At 26.2% G+C, this 17,933-nt stretch overlaps 1 protein-coding gene across 1 annotated transcript in view; it reads left to right on the top strand.

Moving 5' to 3' along the window:
• LOC100208448 (ATP-dependent RNA helicase TDRD9) overlaps window positions 1-17,933 on the top strand; it is a 101,022-nt gene that overhangs the window by 18,869 nt on the left and 64,220 nt on the right. Inside the window, exons 3-4 of the mRNA XM_065805710.1 lie at window positions 571-872; window positions 2,581-2,661. Of these exons, the coding sequence (XP_065661782.1) occupies window positions 571-872; window positions 2,581-2,661 (383 nt within the window). The remainder of the gene's footprint in view (window positions 1-570; window positions 873-2,580; window positions 2,662-17,933) is intronic.

The raw sequence follows: 17,933 nt of genomic DNA, 5'->3' as shown, positions 1-17,933 counted from the left end.
ATAATTGGTATTGAATAATATTAAATATTTAAAACATTAACATTAAGTTATTTGTCCAAGTGCTTATGTGACATTGACTCTTGTATGACATACATACAGTATGTATACAACTAAACAACATTTAGTGAAAATACAGCTTCAACTATTTTTAATTTTCGATAAAATCTATTTTTATAATCCGTTTAAAAAACTAAAATTACTATTATTATTACAAACTTTTCAAAACATTCTTAAAAATCTAAAACCATCTTAAACAAATTTTTGAAGATTCTTCAAGTAAATTTAATGGCAGAAAGCTTAAACATTTTTTTATCGGTGCTGATTTGACCAATTACGGGTTGCAAAAGCAAATTTATACACATTTCGGTTGCAAAAACAAATGATGTGGTTGCAAAAACGATAGCGCTGCTGCAAAAACAAAGTTGCAATACCGAGAAAAAAATCTACATAAACGAAAAAAAAAGTGACAATACCAAATTTAACTATGGTCAACATCATCGTCATCATCATCATCATCATCATTGTCATCATTATCATCATCATCATAAGTATTCTAGTTTTTTTTGGTAGGTAGTACAGGAAGTGGTAAAACAACACAAGTACCTCAATACATTCTGGATTACCATCAACAACGGAGTAAATACTGCAACATTCTTGTAACTCAGCCAAGAAAGATTGCAGCTGTAAGTATTGCAAAACGTGTATCACAGGAAAGAGGCTGGCCAATAGGTACCTTAGTTGGTTTTCAAGTTTCAAGAAAGCGTGAGGTAACAGAAGATACTCGAATAACCTATATGACTACAGGAGTTCTTTTGCAAAAGTTGATTAAAAATAAAAATCTTAATGATTACACACATATTATTCTTGATGAGGTATTTAATTTTTAAATTTTAGATGTTGCACTAATTTTATGTATTTTTTAAATTTGTAAATAACTTTATGTTACTAACAGTTCAGAGATAATGACAATAATTTTTTGTAATCAATTGTAATAAATAACTAGAAGTGTAAGTGGTTCCTAATTACTTGATACTCCTAATTATTTACTTGATACTCCAGATTATTTACTTGATACTCCAGATTATTTGCTCTAAAAAAATTTAATTTCATTGAGATTATTATTTATAACTTAAAGTTTTTATTTACCAATAAAAACTCTGAAACTGTAAATAAATAACTGTATATGAAATGGTAATAAAGTTGCTGCTTGTCAAAAAAACAATTTCTTATTTAAAAAAATTGCTGTCCACCACTTGATATAAAATATATAATGTTAAATAATATACTACAAAAACAAGGTTTCTAAAGTTTAGGCGCCATATCTCTTATGAGATGCCAATTAAGAAATAGCAGGCTATAACTGGGGATGGAAATAAAATTTTGTTAAGTTTAAGAAGACTGATGTTGGATCTGTATTTTAAAAATTGATTGATCTACGCATAGACCAACCAAAAGTAAATTAGGCAGGTACATTTAATGATTGTAATACAGTTTTTTTTCAGCAATACAATGTCTTAGCTAATGAACATAGATGTAAACTGTTATTTTATGAAATTATGGTATTGACTCATCAAAGTTTAAGGCATTTTACTAGAAAATCAGTTTTCTCTATGTTGATCTGTACCTATGATGTCCTATGGCTAAAAACCTTAAAGGGATCCCGTTTTATTCCTAAGAATTTTAGTCAAAACTCGCCTTTTCCATTTTGTTGTAGGCCAAAAAGGCTATAATATACGCTGCAATCTACAGACTTAATAATTTATTCAAGCGTGTTTTATTCATAAGAGTTATGACGTCATTGATTTTTTTGTTTGTGTAAAAGATTGATCGAAAATAAAAAAAGTTAGTTTCTCTTGATATGCATTTATTCGATTGTTCTAATAAAAAAAATATAGTTTTATTATATTTTTTTTTGTTATTCTCTTTAATATGAACACAACATGTCTCAGAGGTTTGGGGTCCCTTTAATATGAACACAACATGTCTCAGAGGTTTGGGGTCCCTTTAATATGAACACAACATGTCTCAGAGGTTTGGGATCCTTTTAATAGGTAACCAATAAAGTTTTTAAGATGTTTTGTAAAAATTTTATGAGAAAATGTGATTGCAAAAATCAACTTTATTTTATTTTGATATAAGAACTGTTTTATTGTCTTGTGCATGTGATCATCTGATTTATTGTACATTTATAAAAACTATACATAATAACAAAAAAGCCATCTGGTATCATTGAGTTATTCCAAGAGCTGACAACAAAATATTTTGCATAAATTTTTTAAAAATATTCTTGTTTTTATTTTAAATATTATTGCTTGTTAACAGAGTTTTCAAAAGTTGAAACATTTGTAAATTATGCAAGAAGATTTTTAAAAACTGTTTTTTGTTCTACAAATATATATTATAATTTTTTTGGAATATTTGGCTAGAAAATTTCACTTTAGTTTCACTGAGTGATATTAGATCAACCAGTCATTTATCTAATAAATTATTCGGTTATCCAACTAATCATTAATTCTTCTTCACTTTATTTAACAATCCATTAAACTAACCATTCAAAGATTTTATTTTTTTTAATTTAAGATTCACGAAAGAGATCAAGATATTGATTTCAGCATGCTTGTTGTGAGAAAGTATTTACGAACAGTATCAAGACATGTTAAGGTAAATTATGTTTATGTTTTATATTTAACCTTTTATAAATTAATATATATTTTACTAAGTTAATTTATATATATATATATATATATATATATATATATATATATATATATATATATATATATATATATATATATATATATATATATATATATATATATATTATATATATATATATATATATATATATATATATATATATATATATATATATATATATATATATATATATATAAATTAGTAAAAAATCACCTATCAAACTTTTTTCATTTTACACTGTGTTTTATCTATAAATACTCATCAGAAATGATTTATCAACTTAATAAAACTTCAATTTATACCAAAAGTTACAGGAAGTCATAAATGTCTTAACTACTGCAAATTATATATATATATATATATATATATATATATATATATATATATATATATATATATATATATATATATATATATATATATATATATAAATTAGTAAAAAATCACCTATCAAACTTTTTTATCAAACAAATTATATATATATATATATATATATATATATATATATATATATATATATACATATATATATATATATGTGTGTGTATATATATATAGTCTTGCATGGTAGTTGCAAAGTTTCTTCCATAAACTGTAGTTTTGAAGAGAGCACTAATAAACCAGACCAGAAAGAATTTAAAAATTTGAATGTTTTTTTTTTTCAAATGATAGACTGCCTGCACTAACCAAACACTCAGTCGATGTGGCAGCACTCTATTGCAAGTCAGGCTATAAGATAGTTGATGTAGCAGCACTCTGTTTTGAATCTGGCTATAAGATAGTCGATGCAGCACTCCATTGCGAGTCAGGCTATAAGATAGTCAAATTAGCAACGATCCCTTGTAGCAGCAGGATATAAAATAGTCAATGTAGCAACACTCCGCGCATATTTTAAAAATATATTTTAATAAAACAAAAATAAAAAAACAATTAATAAAAAAGTGATAAAATTTAATGTACTTCCACATTAATTTAATTGCTTTGGCTTTTTGAGGACAATAAAATGTAGCTTTATTGTTAAAGTCGCAAAATTTTTGTCAAAAGAGACTTTTTTAGCATAAAAGTTACTTTTGACTATGAGATAAAGATTGCTGCCCCATCCCATATATATATATATATATATATATATATATATATATATATATATATATATATATATATATATATATATATATATATTGTTTATATCATTTAACATTGTAATCGAAGATGATAAATTACAGAACAAAAACAAAGAAGTAATTTACAATATTAACTAATATTAAACAAACATTTCTTTATTAACATTAGTGGTCATCATTAAACATACTTATTAGAAAGTTATACAAAACCATAAATAAGTCAAAGTTAAGAAAAATGAATTTAGGGCAATCTGAGATAATGAAAAAATAGTCTTCAATTCCAAGTCTGTAAAGCAGGTCTTTATAGTGAAAAAAATTTTATGTGTTTTTAATTATTTTTTTGATGTATTAATCTAATTAATAATTTTTTATATATTTTAAGTAAAAATTAGTTTTTGATTTGAATGCATTAATTTTTCTTTTTTTCTTTTGTTTTAATTACTGAGTTTGAAAATATTATCATAAGGTTTCTTATATAGATCAGAGATTCAAAACAAACAGAAAGAGTTAAATTTTTTAGAAATAAAAAAACAAACAAGTATTCTCCATTCTTATTCTAAAGTTCACCGAAAACCATCAATAGCAAACATAAAACCTAAAAGTAAATCATTGATATTGATAATATCAAAAAAGGTTGTACATATCATTATATTCTATGATATTTTTTAAAGCATAAAGGTTTTGATCTGCAAGGGTGCTGATTAAAAACAGTCATCTATCTGAAGTAATGATTTTACTAGAATTTTATGTTGTTTTGTTGTATAATATTGAAATATGAACAAACAGTTTTTATCTTTATAGGTAGTCACTAATAAAAAAATGTAAATTTTATTTCAGGTAGTCATGTAATGACACAAGATATGGCAAAAAAAATTGAGAAACCAGTTTCTTTAATGCTAGTGCAAGAAAAAGCGCTGGCTGCGTAATCATTATTAGGTTGGTGTGTGCAATTTTAAAAGTTCATTTTTAATTGCTAATTAAATTTAAAAAAATGCTTTGGATAAATTCTAAATTAAATAATTAACATAAAAACAACAAAACAAATATTTTATTTAAATTCTGAAAGAAAAAAACATCTGCAAAAAGGAACATTTTATTTAGATTCTTATAAAGTAAAATAAACATTTCAATTGAATTCTAAAAAATTTTTTTTTTAAATAATTAAAATAAAAAAAGCAAAAAAATTTTTTTTCAATTCTTAATAAAATAATTAAGATAAAAGAGAAACATTTTTTTTAAACTCTAAATGAAATAAGTAAAATAAAAACTGCACACAAAAAAAAAGTTCAATTTAAATTCTGAAAAAAAAAAAAAAAAAAAAAATTGGCGAAAGCTGACCAAACAAAGAAAACTGTTTCCCCAAATATCCACTGAACTGCTTCGGTTGTATAATTGATAAATTCAGTAAAAAATATACTTGTGAGTTATAAGAAAGTTAAGAAATCTTAAATTGAAGAAGACTTCTTAAGTACAACTTCTCAAAAGAATTCGCTATAAAAAATAATAAACACCAGTCTTGAAATAATAAAACTTTTCAGCATTACAAAGTATCAACGATTATTTAAAGTTAAAAATATGGTGTTTCAGTATCACAAAGTATCAACGGTTATTTGTTGCTAAAGTTGAAAAAACAATATTAAATTATGAAAAGCATATTTCAAAGTGGTGTTAGCAAAGCTGAATTAAAACATAAAACTCTTCACACAAAAAATATTGACAATTGTAAATGATAATCTTGATCAACAACAGAAATAAAAGCTATTAGTTTCTGAAAATAACTCAAATTCAGCTGTTACCTTTCATTCTGAGAATAAGAAAGGATTTTTTTTTTTTTAAGTAACATTAAAATTAGGGATGGGAGTTAGTTAAAATTAAGGATGGGAGTTAAGGTTTTAGTCTAACTAAAATGAGTCTGCTAATTTTTTAGTTAACTTAAATTTTTTGACTAAATTTTTAGTTTGCTAATATTAGTGGATTAATATTTCGGTGTAACTAAAGTTAGTCGGCTAAAACAAGATGAAGTAATAAAAAAAATTGCATAAAATTTTCACACTTGAGGCTGGTTAATTAAGGTGTTTGAATACTATTTTGGTATTGTCCTAATAATGATTTTAATGGCCCAGTCAAATTATCATAGTAACGCATTAAACTAAATTTAATTGTTTTATTTGTCGCTATCTCAAAGACAGCTGGTTTTGTGGTTGTTGCCACTCTTTATAAGTAGTGTGCAATTAAAATGGCATCTACAATGTTAACAAAAGCACATAACTTTATTTAGCTATTGTGAGAATATATTTGTTGTTTTTTGAAAAGTTTGTTTGTTTATGGTATTAGAAGACTTCGCATCTTTTTTAGCTAGATTTCAATTTGTTCTTCCGGATATTACACTTACAAAAATTTACCTTACATTATGCATTATATGAAAAGTAAAAATTAATCTACAAGAATGACTTGCAATAATAATCCTCTGAATGAATTCATTTCAAATTAAGTTTTTTGCAACAGTTCTTTAAAATATCAGCATTTTGAAAAGCAGGAATAATATAGCTTTCCTGTTCTCCTTTCAGACTTTTGAAGCTAACATAAAATAAAGAAGCTAAACAATTGAGCTTTTATTTCTGGCATCTTTCATCATTGTTTTCTGATAGCGTTTTTATTTTACACTAGGGCTAATGGTATAATGTTATAATTTTTAAATTTTGGGTGGAATTTAATTCCTGGATAGTGCTATTATCACCTTTTTATGTTGTATTAAATTATTTAAAATTATCGTCTGAGGACGACATAGGGATATTGGATATTGGATACAAAAGAAATTTTGAATTTAGAAAAAGAATTGTTCTGTCGAAAATATTTTGGCTAAAAAATATTTACTTTAATAATTTTAAGTAAAATTATTATTTAAATATATCGAGTTGACTAAATGAACTTGTTTAAACGAACTTGTTTAAACGAACTTGTTTAAACGAACTTGTTTAAACGAACTTGTTTAAACGAACTTGTTTAAACAGCCATGGGAGTGTACATAATTGACTGCGAGTTTTGGTTTGGGCAAGCAGTCAATTGTAAGAAAAATTAAAAAATAAACAAATTAAAAAATTAAGTTTAATTAAATAAAAATTTGTAATATGTTTCAGTAGAAAAGTATCGTAAGTTTATAAGAGCTATAAGAGCTTCCTTCCTTATGTTATTTATTAAAAAAAATATACATTCAAAATATTATAGCAAAACTTATTATTTTCAAAACAAAAGAGTTAAAATACTAAGTTTTAAAATTTTTATCACAGAGCAATAAAATAAAGTTAAAAACAATTGTTACAAGAAGATACTTCTGGATTACAATTGAATAAACTGCACTAGTTTTAAACTAAATGAAAAAATTCCAAGTTTTAGTACAAAAATATTAACATTTGAAAACATTCAGCTGTCATCCTGTTTGTTTTGCATACAAATTGTTTAATGTGTCAGAAAAAAGGAGTTCACTTGGTGCACTGGTAGCAGGTGTACATAAAATCATTGTTGAAATACAATACAGTATTGGAAACACATGTTGAGTTTGATGCCAAAACTCTAAAACATTTTGTTCATGCACCGTTTTTTTGTTTGCTTTTTCATGCACTAATCTTTTTTTAAATCTAAATTTACATTTTTTTCACTATCACTTCCAAAATCATCTTCTTCATCATCAAATGATAACCTAAATTTTTTTGATTCCCTTGTCAGCTTTTTAATTAGAAATATTTCACAAACTTTTTTTGCCAGATAAAAATCTGCCAAAAATTCCTTTACGCTTTTGAAATATTTTTTTCTCTTGTACTTTTCAAAGTATTGAAAACTTTTATAATTTGGATCCAAAAAAGTGACTTACAATAAAAACAAGTTATTCTATATATCATATGAATCTTTGTAAGTTTGTAAAGATTCTAACAATGTAATTAGCACAATTAAAGGAGGAGTTTCATTTTTTTCCTTATCTAGTTTCTCAAGGTAATTTATACTTGGAATAATTAATGAACATGTTGCATATGTATCGCCAGATAGTAAAACACTCACTTGATTAATGCTTACTAATGCATTTACCATTTCTTTTAAGTTAACAATTTCATCTTCATCAAGCAAATTTTTCTCATAGCTTTGTATTGTTGTTTCGAATTAAAGATTTCCTTTACGTAGGAGTGAAGTTTAAGCATTCGTTCTGCCATGAGAAATGTGGAGTGCTAGCGAGTTTTCATATTTTGAATCAAATGAAGAATGTGATTTTTTTTGACACCTTGTTGCATTTGACTTTCTTCTATTAACTTGAAAACAATGATCAAATGGTGTAACAATTTTGAAGCACTTGGGTAATGTTTTTGCAATGAAAAAGAATTTAGATGAACTATCTTTTTCGCTTTCTTCAACTAAATCTTTTTACAACTATTAATTGCAATACATGCTCCATACATCTTATTGGTTGAATGTTTAAACAAACTTTTAAAGAATTTAGACAATTGCTTATGTTACTGGCGTTGTTTGATACTACACTGATTAATTTATTATCAACGATAAAATTTTCTAATATTTTTAGCAAAGCCTCTTTCAAATTATCTGGGTCATGATGGCAATTAAGGTGTGCAAAGCCCAAACAAAAACTGATGAAGTTTGTTTTTTCAGAAATGAAATGTGCAGTTGCAGATATGTAGCCATAATTTTGACAGGGTATCCATCTGTCAGTAGTAATAGATAAAACTTTGATTGATAATAACTTCGGCTTCGAAAATTCAACTTTTTCTCAATGTAAATCAGTTAAAAGAGATCTTAACTTTTTTCGGCATGGCAATTTGTATTTTGTATTTAAACACAAGACAAATTCTTTGTACGCATTACTTTCTACCAACATAAACAGAAGGCAACAGGCAATAATGAAAATTAAAAGACTTTTATCAATCTTATCGCTATTTTCTTTTGAGATGCCACCCGTAGTTCTTTTTTTTGGCATAGTTATTTGGTGACCGTGTTCAAGATGGTAATCTAGTATACTCTTTAATGTTTTATTTGAGTACTTTTTAGATCTGTTCATATTGCATTCATTACATTTCAGACTTTCTTTTTCAATTGAGTAATATTCATGTAGTTTTTGTTGCTTCTTCAATCTCCTGTGTTTTAATTTTATTTTCCATTTGACCGGATAAAAAGTTGATTGAACTTAGTATAAATTGTAACGCAGAAATATTTATAATAAATTAAATTAATTAAGAAAAATATTTTTTTTGTCTAATACTGCCCCAAATTTTATTTCACTAAATTAAATAATGGTTTGTTAATAATTAGCAGAATAACTCAGTTAAAAGCAATTAAAAGCTTTAATTAAATATCTGTGCTTTTATGTGTGTAAAACTAAATTAAGTTACACATTACCTTTTTATCATTATTAATGATTGGAGGTGTTTTTTAAAGGAAATCGGAAACAAATTCTGCATAAAACATTTCATTTCAATTACAAAATATTTTAATTGGTTTCAATTAAAATATTTTGTAATTAGTAAATCACTTTTGTTATAAATTGAAAAAACGCTAAAAGATTCTAAACTGCTTTTCATTGAAATTTAAAATAATAAATTAATGATGGTGACATTTAAGTTTAGAAAATATATATACTTCCAATTAATTTCAAATTAAGATGATTAATATTTTTGTTCAATAATAATTTTTATTTAGTTTTTATTCAGTACGAATAATATATGCGAATTTTACATGAATGATTTATATTATAATAATTATATATCTAATAATTCAATTTTTTTTAAATTAAAACGAAATTATTTTTCGTTCCATAATAACTTTCGATTCTGTTTTTTTGATTGAAAAATAAAAATTATTGTTTTTCGGTTTTTTGTTCTTAAAATAAATTTAGTTTTCTTTTTTAATATCTTTAACAAAAAGGCTTTAATTTTGGTTCACCTTTTTTTTTTGTTCATCAAAATATTACTGCTTAATGACAAGTGAAGACATGAATTGGAGTATTAATAATAACTATTTTTTTATAATAATAATAATAGTTATTATAAAATTGCCTCTCTATATTTTGCAACTTACACTAAAAAGTTACCCAACTAATTATAATTAGACTAAAAATTTAGTCGGCTAATTTTAGTTAGACTAAAAAGTTAGTTGATTATTTTTAGTTAGGCTAAAAATTTATTGGCTAATTTTAGTTAGACTAAAAAGTTAGTCAACTAATTTTAGTTATGGTTTTTTTAGTTAAGTTAGTTACAATTTTTAGTTTTGGTCACAACACTAATTAAAATAATAACAGTTCAGAGAACAAAAGACAGAGTCAATATTTTATGAAATGACAATGAATTTACTCGGCAAATGCTTGGCAGAAAAGAATTCAAAAGTATTGATATCAGTACGTGCATAAGTTCTTGATTTTCTATATCCCTAAAGAACTGTATGTTTCTTTAAAACTTAGGAAATTTGAGCTGAAGTAAAGACAGTACAGACAGTGTTAAGTTGGTTAACCACAATTGCAAGTCTACGAAGGTCCATTAATAACCAGATAGTAAATTATACTGAAATATTTTTTTTTTTTTTATTTGTCCAAACTTTTCTGGCCTTCTATACTAGATTGGCTATGTTGGGTTTTGATTACTAACATAAAATTTATAACATTAATGCACCTGTAACTAGATCTAAACATATGTATTTGAGTATTTTATTTTGTTATTTTTTATCTTAGAGTAACTTAATTATTAATAAATGTACAAGGTGGCCCATAAGTAACTTTACATTTTAGAAATTAAATAACTTTTTCTTAAATGACTGTATTTAATTAATTCTTTTTTTATTACAAAGTTTAGAGTCTGTAAGTTAGTTCTGACTTAAGAAAGATAATGTCTCTTAAATAACCTCCATTCTCGGCTTCAGAAAGTCAAGCTCTTTCTTTCTTAATTTGGGGCTTATTTGCATACACTTTGTCTTTAAGATTTCCCCAAAGCCAAAAGTCTGGTGCTGTTAAATCAGGAGAACGTGTAGGCCATTCAAAATTGGAATTATGAGAGATTATCCAATCCTGAAACATTCCAATTAACAACTGCATTGTGGCTCTAGCGGTATGTGCAGTTGCTCCATCTTGTTGCCACCAATACCCTGCCATGTTTGCTAACTGAGGTTGAACAAAATTTGCTAGCATGTCTTGATATCTCTCAGCAGTTACAGCCACAGCATTTTCATTTGCATCTTCAAAGAAGAAGGGCCCAATAACCCTATCTAATGTTACTCCACACCATGTGACTTTAACCGGATGCAACGGACTCACATGAACTTGGTGTGGATTTTCTGTGCCCCAGAATCTGGTATTCTGGTTCTCTTCAATGCTACAGCTTGCAGCTTCAGTATTTTCACGAGGTTGTTCAGTCACTTTGTTTAGTGTCATCTTTTGTTGAAAATTTTGAACCTTGCTTTTATCTTATAGCTTTTATTTTATAATCTCATTTCAACATATTTGATGTATAAGTTAATTTGGCGCTAAAACATCTGTATGTATATTTGCATATGAAAGTTTTTATGTTTTAAAAAAGTTAATTAAATGTTGATTGATGTGTGAAATTATTTTTTAAATATCATTAAGGCTTATTTGCTTAAGCAACCCACGTGGGTTACTTAAGCAAAAAAATCAGATATATAAAAAATGACATAATGTTATTTAAATTGTTTACATTTCTTATTACTTAATTGGATTTCTCATCCTAAAATAGGCAGATACAATTTACTAAGCAAATAGTTCAAATATTTTTAAAGTTATATGACTTGGAACCTATAAATAAATGATGTGGTTCTGAAGGTACAAGTAGAGACTGGCTGTCATGATTCTAAGGGGACAATAAGTGCCAATATCTACAAAAGTAAAATAAAATCGAATGTATTCTGAAATAGATTTTACATTTCAATAATTACATATAGTACAAGTACCAGTTTTAAGTAAACACCACAATGAAAAACTAAAAAAAATGTAGACAAAATAAATATATATATAAATATTAAATAAGTATATTTTGTTTTAGATATATCAAACTTCTTACTTTATTATTATTACCTACAGTTTTCTGTTTAAGTACAATACTTAAACAGAAAACTTTAGGTAATAATAATAAAGTAAGAAGTTTGATATATCTAAAACAAAATATACTTATTTAATATTTATATATATATTTAGAACAAAATTTAATTTACTTTTATACATCTATCTAACATATAAGACTTTTATATACCTAATTAAAATACAGCAATAAAAGAAAAGTAGGTTATATTAATATACAGTAGCAACATTATATATAATATAGTAATAAAAGTATCAGTAACAATAATAGGAAATAATAATAAAAACTCCAGTTATTGGTAATTATAATCAAAATAATAATAATAATACTAACGATAAAAATAACAACTTTATTAATAATAATAATAACAATAATGATAATAACAATAACAATAACAAAAGTAGCAATATTTATAATACTGAGAGTTTGAAAAAGTGATTGAAATAGTGATATAAAAAATAATATTAATTTGAGAAAAAGAAAGAGCAAGTATTAGTAGTTATAAACCAGCATTGAAGCGAATAAAGTTAAGATGGATAGTAGATAGTTAGCAGTCGAGTAGCATAGAAATTAGGAAGAGTATTCGTTTAATAAAAAATTAAATAGATTGTTTTTGAATTTGGAAAATGTAGAAAGAGATTTTAACTGTGAGGGAGACTATTCCATGTGCATATGCACTGATATTTAATAGATTCATGGCCATAATAAACAGTTCTATGTTTAGGTATAGATAATTTGAAGCTTTTAGCTGATTGAATTTGGTAACAAGTATTTTTTTTATAAAATAATTAGTAAATTGAGCAGGTAAAGTTTTATGTTGATGTTTTCAAACAAACAGTTGGAGTGTTGAATAAGATCTTTTAATTTAAGTATCTTTAATATGTAGTAGAGGATATTAGGGTCAGAGTTAAAATGCTGAAAATATATTATTTTTAGGGCTTTATTTTGGAGGTGAAATAATTTTTTAAATGTTAGATATTGGGTTTGTCCCCATATCTGACAAACATATCTAAGATGAGACTCAAAAACAGCATGATATATGTTAAGGAGCATTTCAAAATTAAGATAATGTTGAATTTTGGCCAACATACCATTGGACCTGCTTAGTTTCAGTGCTAAGTCTTGAAGATGGGATGCAAAACTTAAATTGGAATCAAATTTGATACCAAGGTACTTAATAAAATTCACAGGATCTATTTTTCGACTACTTAATCTGAAATTCAAGTTGTTGTTTTTTGTTTGACTTGATTTAAAGATAATAATTTTGTTTTTTTGGAATTAAGTGATAATTTATTGGATAGAAGCCACTGGAGTAGATTCGCTCCAGTGGCTTCTATCCAATAAATTCATGGTTAATACTTTTATCTTTTTAAGTGATTTGTTTATTAACAGATTCGTGTCATCAGCAAAGTGGTAATCAGTGAAAAACTTCAGAGAGCTATTAAGATCATTAATAAAGAGAAGGAAAAGCAATGGTACTAATACAGAGCCTTGTGGGACACTATTTGTTAATTTTATTAATTCAGATTCCATCCCATTAATAAAAACAAATTGTGTTCTATTTTGAAGATAAGAAGAAAACCATTTGAATGTTGTGTCTCTGATACCATAGTACTCCAATTTTCTGATTAGAATGGAATGATCAACTGCATCAAAGACTTTCTGGAGATCAACAAAAATACCACATGCAAACAATTTGTTGTCCAAAGCTGTTCTAGTTTTTTCAGTTATACCAATTAGTACATGAATTGTTGAATAATTGTTTCTAAATCCATACTGATTTTTATAATGACACTTAAATTTCTCCAGAAAATTGTAGAGTCTATTGTGTATAGCTTTCTCAAATAGTTTGCATATATTTGAGAGAAAAGAATTTGGACGATAATTAGAGTAATCCAGTAGAGAACCTCTTTTATGTATTGGTTTCACTTTAACAATCTTAAGGAGATCTAGGAAAATTCCATTTCTAAATGAGTTATTCATCATTATGGATAATGGCTTTGAGATTATGTTTGAAATAAGCTTAAGAATAAATGTGGGAAGGCTAATTGGGCCCAGACTTTTTGTTTTGAAGGTTCATTATGAGACTCGACACCTCAACTTCAGTCACAGGCTCAAAGAAAAAAAAACTTTCATTAGGATTTTTTAGAAAGTCTCTAAAATCATATTTAGGGATAATTTTTTTGTTTATTAAACTCTCTTGGATTGTAGCAAAGTAATTGTTAAAAATATTAGCAATTGTGGTTGGATCAGAAATGACTTTATCATTTATTTTGAGGTTGAAAAAGTTATTGTATATATTAGGTCTGATTATTTCTTATATTCCTTTCCAAGTTCTCTTAATGCTGTTTAGGTCAACTTGTTTCTCCGCGCAGCGGCCTTGTTCGTCGAGGTTCGTGTTTCGGAGTTATAGAGTTGAGAGAGGGTTATAACCACTATTAAGTAGCCTCCTCATCTGTAGTGGCCTTCTTGGTCTTGAGGAGGTGAATAGCAAAAAAAAAAAAAAAAGGTTGTTGTTGAAAAAGGAAATATAATACATTTTTTGGGATTGTTTAAGTAAGTTGCTTATTTAACTTAAATTTATCAAAGAGTAGGTTTCTTGTATTGATATTGTTTAATTTAACAAATTTTTTCTAAATGACTTTTTTGGTTGAGATGGATTTAAGAATACCAGCGGTTATCCATGGTTTAGATTTAATTTTAATTTTTTTTTTTTGTTAAAACATTGTAGGGAGCATGTCTGTCTAGAACTTTTTCAAATGTATTTAAAAAACTTATCATTTATTTATTGATATCCTCGTCTTTTATTTGTAACTCCCAGTTCATACTAGATATATCTTGTATAAAGGTGTCAGTATAAAAGTTTTTGAAGCATCTTATAAAGAATTTTATTGATATATTTTTTTTGGTTAATACCAGGAATACAGAAGATTGGGCCATGTGGTCTGAAATAGAAATTGTTAGATTGCCAGAAGTTGTTTCAGGAGAATAGGAGTTTATGAAACTATTATCAAGGAAAGTCTTGGCTTTTAAAGTTATACGTGTTGGAAGAATTATGGTTGGGAGAAGCGAGCAAGAGCATAGTGTTTGGAGATAATTAGAAACAACAGGAGATTCTCTATAATTAATTAAGTCCATGTTAAAATCACCCATTAATATTTGGTCTAGGAATTAATTCGTGCGGTTTGACAAGGGATTACGAAACTAGCTTATTGTCTCAGCGTTTCGTTTAGCCACGCATGCGTGTGAAGATCACTGTTATTGCGCATCATTTTCATTATAAACCATTTGATTTAAGCATAAACAACACTATTTTTAATTTAACTGATAATGTTGATTTTTGTTCCTGATAAAGTGTTTTTACGGGGGATTCTTCTTCATTACTTTAACATGAAGAAAAGTGCTACCGAAAGTCATCGTATTTTGGTTGAAGTTTATGGTGACCATGCTCTAGCTGAGCGAACGTGTCAGAAGTGGTTTGCACGGTTTAAAAGTGGTGATTTTTGTTTGGAAGACCAAGAGCGACCAGGACAGCCAAAAAAATTTGAAGATGCAGAATTGGCAGCATTGCTCGATCAGGATTCTTGTCAAACGCAAGAGGACCTTGCAAAATCGTTAGGAGTTGAACAATAGCAAGGAGTTAATCAATAAATAAACCTTCAATTTATAACAAGGAGTTTATCAATAAATAAACCTTCAATTTTCAATTAAAAAGCCCATGAATTAATTCATAGACCTATTATAATGTTTTTTTTTTCATAACTTAATTTCTCAAGTAAAGGAGTTGAATGGTTTGCAATAAATTCTTTTGGATTTAAAGTTGGGTGTAAAATAGTCATATTTCATGATGTGAGATGCGATGTCCTGTGTGAATTGATATGGACTCACAAATAAAGTATCAACCTTGTAATTATTATTTGATTTTTCATAATTTTTGTATTATCAAAAATGCATTGATCTTTTTTAGTTGCAAATTTTTTAAAATGATCATTTAAGAAGTAATCATTTTAAGAAAATTTAACATATTTCAATTCAGTCATACAAATGTTGAGAGAAACAATTTTTTATATAAAATTTTTTTTTAAATGTAATATTAAATTTAATTATTTAATATAAAAAAAAAATGAAAGCAATAAACATGTTGTAATAGTATTAATAAAAAACGAGTTAAACAATATTTAACTCGTTTTGCGGTAATTATTATTATTGCAGAAATTTAAAAAAGTTTTTAAAAATATTGTTATTTAAAAAATGTCTTTAAAAAATAAAAAAGATAAAGAGTGTTTTATGACGTCAAATTCACATTAAGCTAATGCGTTAAACATTTGTTATTTAAAACAAGGCCTGTAAAGGCAAAAAATTTTCTTAAGGGTTTAGGGTCAAATAGTAAATAGACATCATTTTATCTTCCAACAATCTGGTGCACTAGAATGTTGTACCTAAAAGGTGCATAAATTTCTGGAGAAGAACGTATGGAGTATTAGCAATAGAAGATAATAAGCAACTTCGTTCCAATAAAGCAGCTGTAAAAGTTAAGATTGAAAACATTGTCCAGGAATATAAAAAAATGGTGTGCTCAAGATTCTGAAGTTGAATCAAGTTTATTATTGCAATAAGTAGAAACTTTTTTTGAACAATTTAAAAGATAATTCTGTTTATGTATTTACATAAAAGAATCAGTTTATTTCAAAACAAATTGATTCTTTGTGTTTTTATTTTACTTAAGTTTTGCCAGTTTACCTTGAATACTGTCTATTTATTTTTACACCTAATTTTAAAAAAATCCTTCGATCTTATATTATAAAAAGCTTAAAATTTCTAAAAACATCAAAACACCAGGAGAAATTTGTTGTGCATGTGTCATGGTAGAAATACTTATATTATTAATGTAATATGTAGTAATAAGCTGTGGACGTATGTAATTAGTTGATGCGGATGGTCTGAAAAAAAATCATGGTTCGAAACATAATAAATAAAAAATTTAATAACTAACTTCAGAAGGTGCTGCTTTGTAGGCAAAAAAAAAATAAAATAAAATAAAAAAATAGCCTGAAACTAGCAAAAATTTTAAAATTTTATTTTAACAATTCAAAGTCTTTTTTGCTATATTTGTTTTTTTGCTATAAATATATATGGCCAGATTGAAAAAATTAAAAATGTACTGTGTTAAGGAGTGAGTTTGATCCCTTGCAAATTGACATTGATGACAGGGCATTAAACCACTGAGCTATTAAAGTTATACAGGATCGTGTGTAATAAGAAAACTTTTATAATTATTATTAAAATCTTTTTCGCTTAAACGTTTTTGAATGTTTTGAATTTTTGTATTTATTTTATTGTATTTAAAAAATTGACAAGATTGAAAACACGAAACATATTGTCTCATCCAAGTGGAAAATTTGAAACTTTGACTTAAGATTTGCCATGACTCTCCACTCTATTTATAATTTCTGTTTGCTAAAATTATGTCATCTTCTTAGTTCCGCCATTTGTTTAGTATTACTTACAAATGTCTATAAGTGTGTATGTCTTTAGTTGAGTTTACAGGCGGTATATGGAATGATTGTGTATAATATATGTATAATATGAGAAAACTTTAAAATTTAATTTTAACTATAAGAAGTCTTCTTTGCTATAAATATATATGGCAAGAATAAAAAAATTTAAAAATTTATTATGCTTAGAGCATAAATTTTTCAGAATGAATTATTTGACTTATAATGGTTATAACCCTCTCTCAGCTCTATAACTCCGAAACACGAACCTTGACGCACAAGGCCGCTGCGCGGAGAAACAAGTAAATAAGGAATAAGTATAGAAATGATCAGTGTGGAATAGGTAAGTTTAAAAATGGTCGGTTTAGTAAAGACCCCTATTTATGAGCCTGGACAGCTAGTATATATATATAAGGAAAAAGTATAGAAAAAATCAGTGTGGAATAGGCTTATTAAGACTAGTATTTTTACAGGTCTGGTTAGCTTGTTTTACAATATTTCGACAAAAAATATATATGAAAAAAAGTTGTTAAATATAT

This window comes from Hydra vulgaris, chromosome 09, assembly GCF_038396675.1.
Source record: "Hydra vulgaris chromosome 09, alternate assembly HydraT2T_AEP".
NCBI lineage: Eukaryota > Metazoa > Cnidaria > Hydrozoa > Anthoathecata > Hydridae > Hydra > Hydra vulgaris.
The sequence above is the reverse complement of the archived record's forward strand: the minus strand, read 5'-3'. Positions and strand labels throughout refer to the sequence as shown.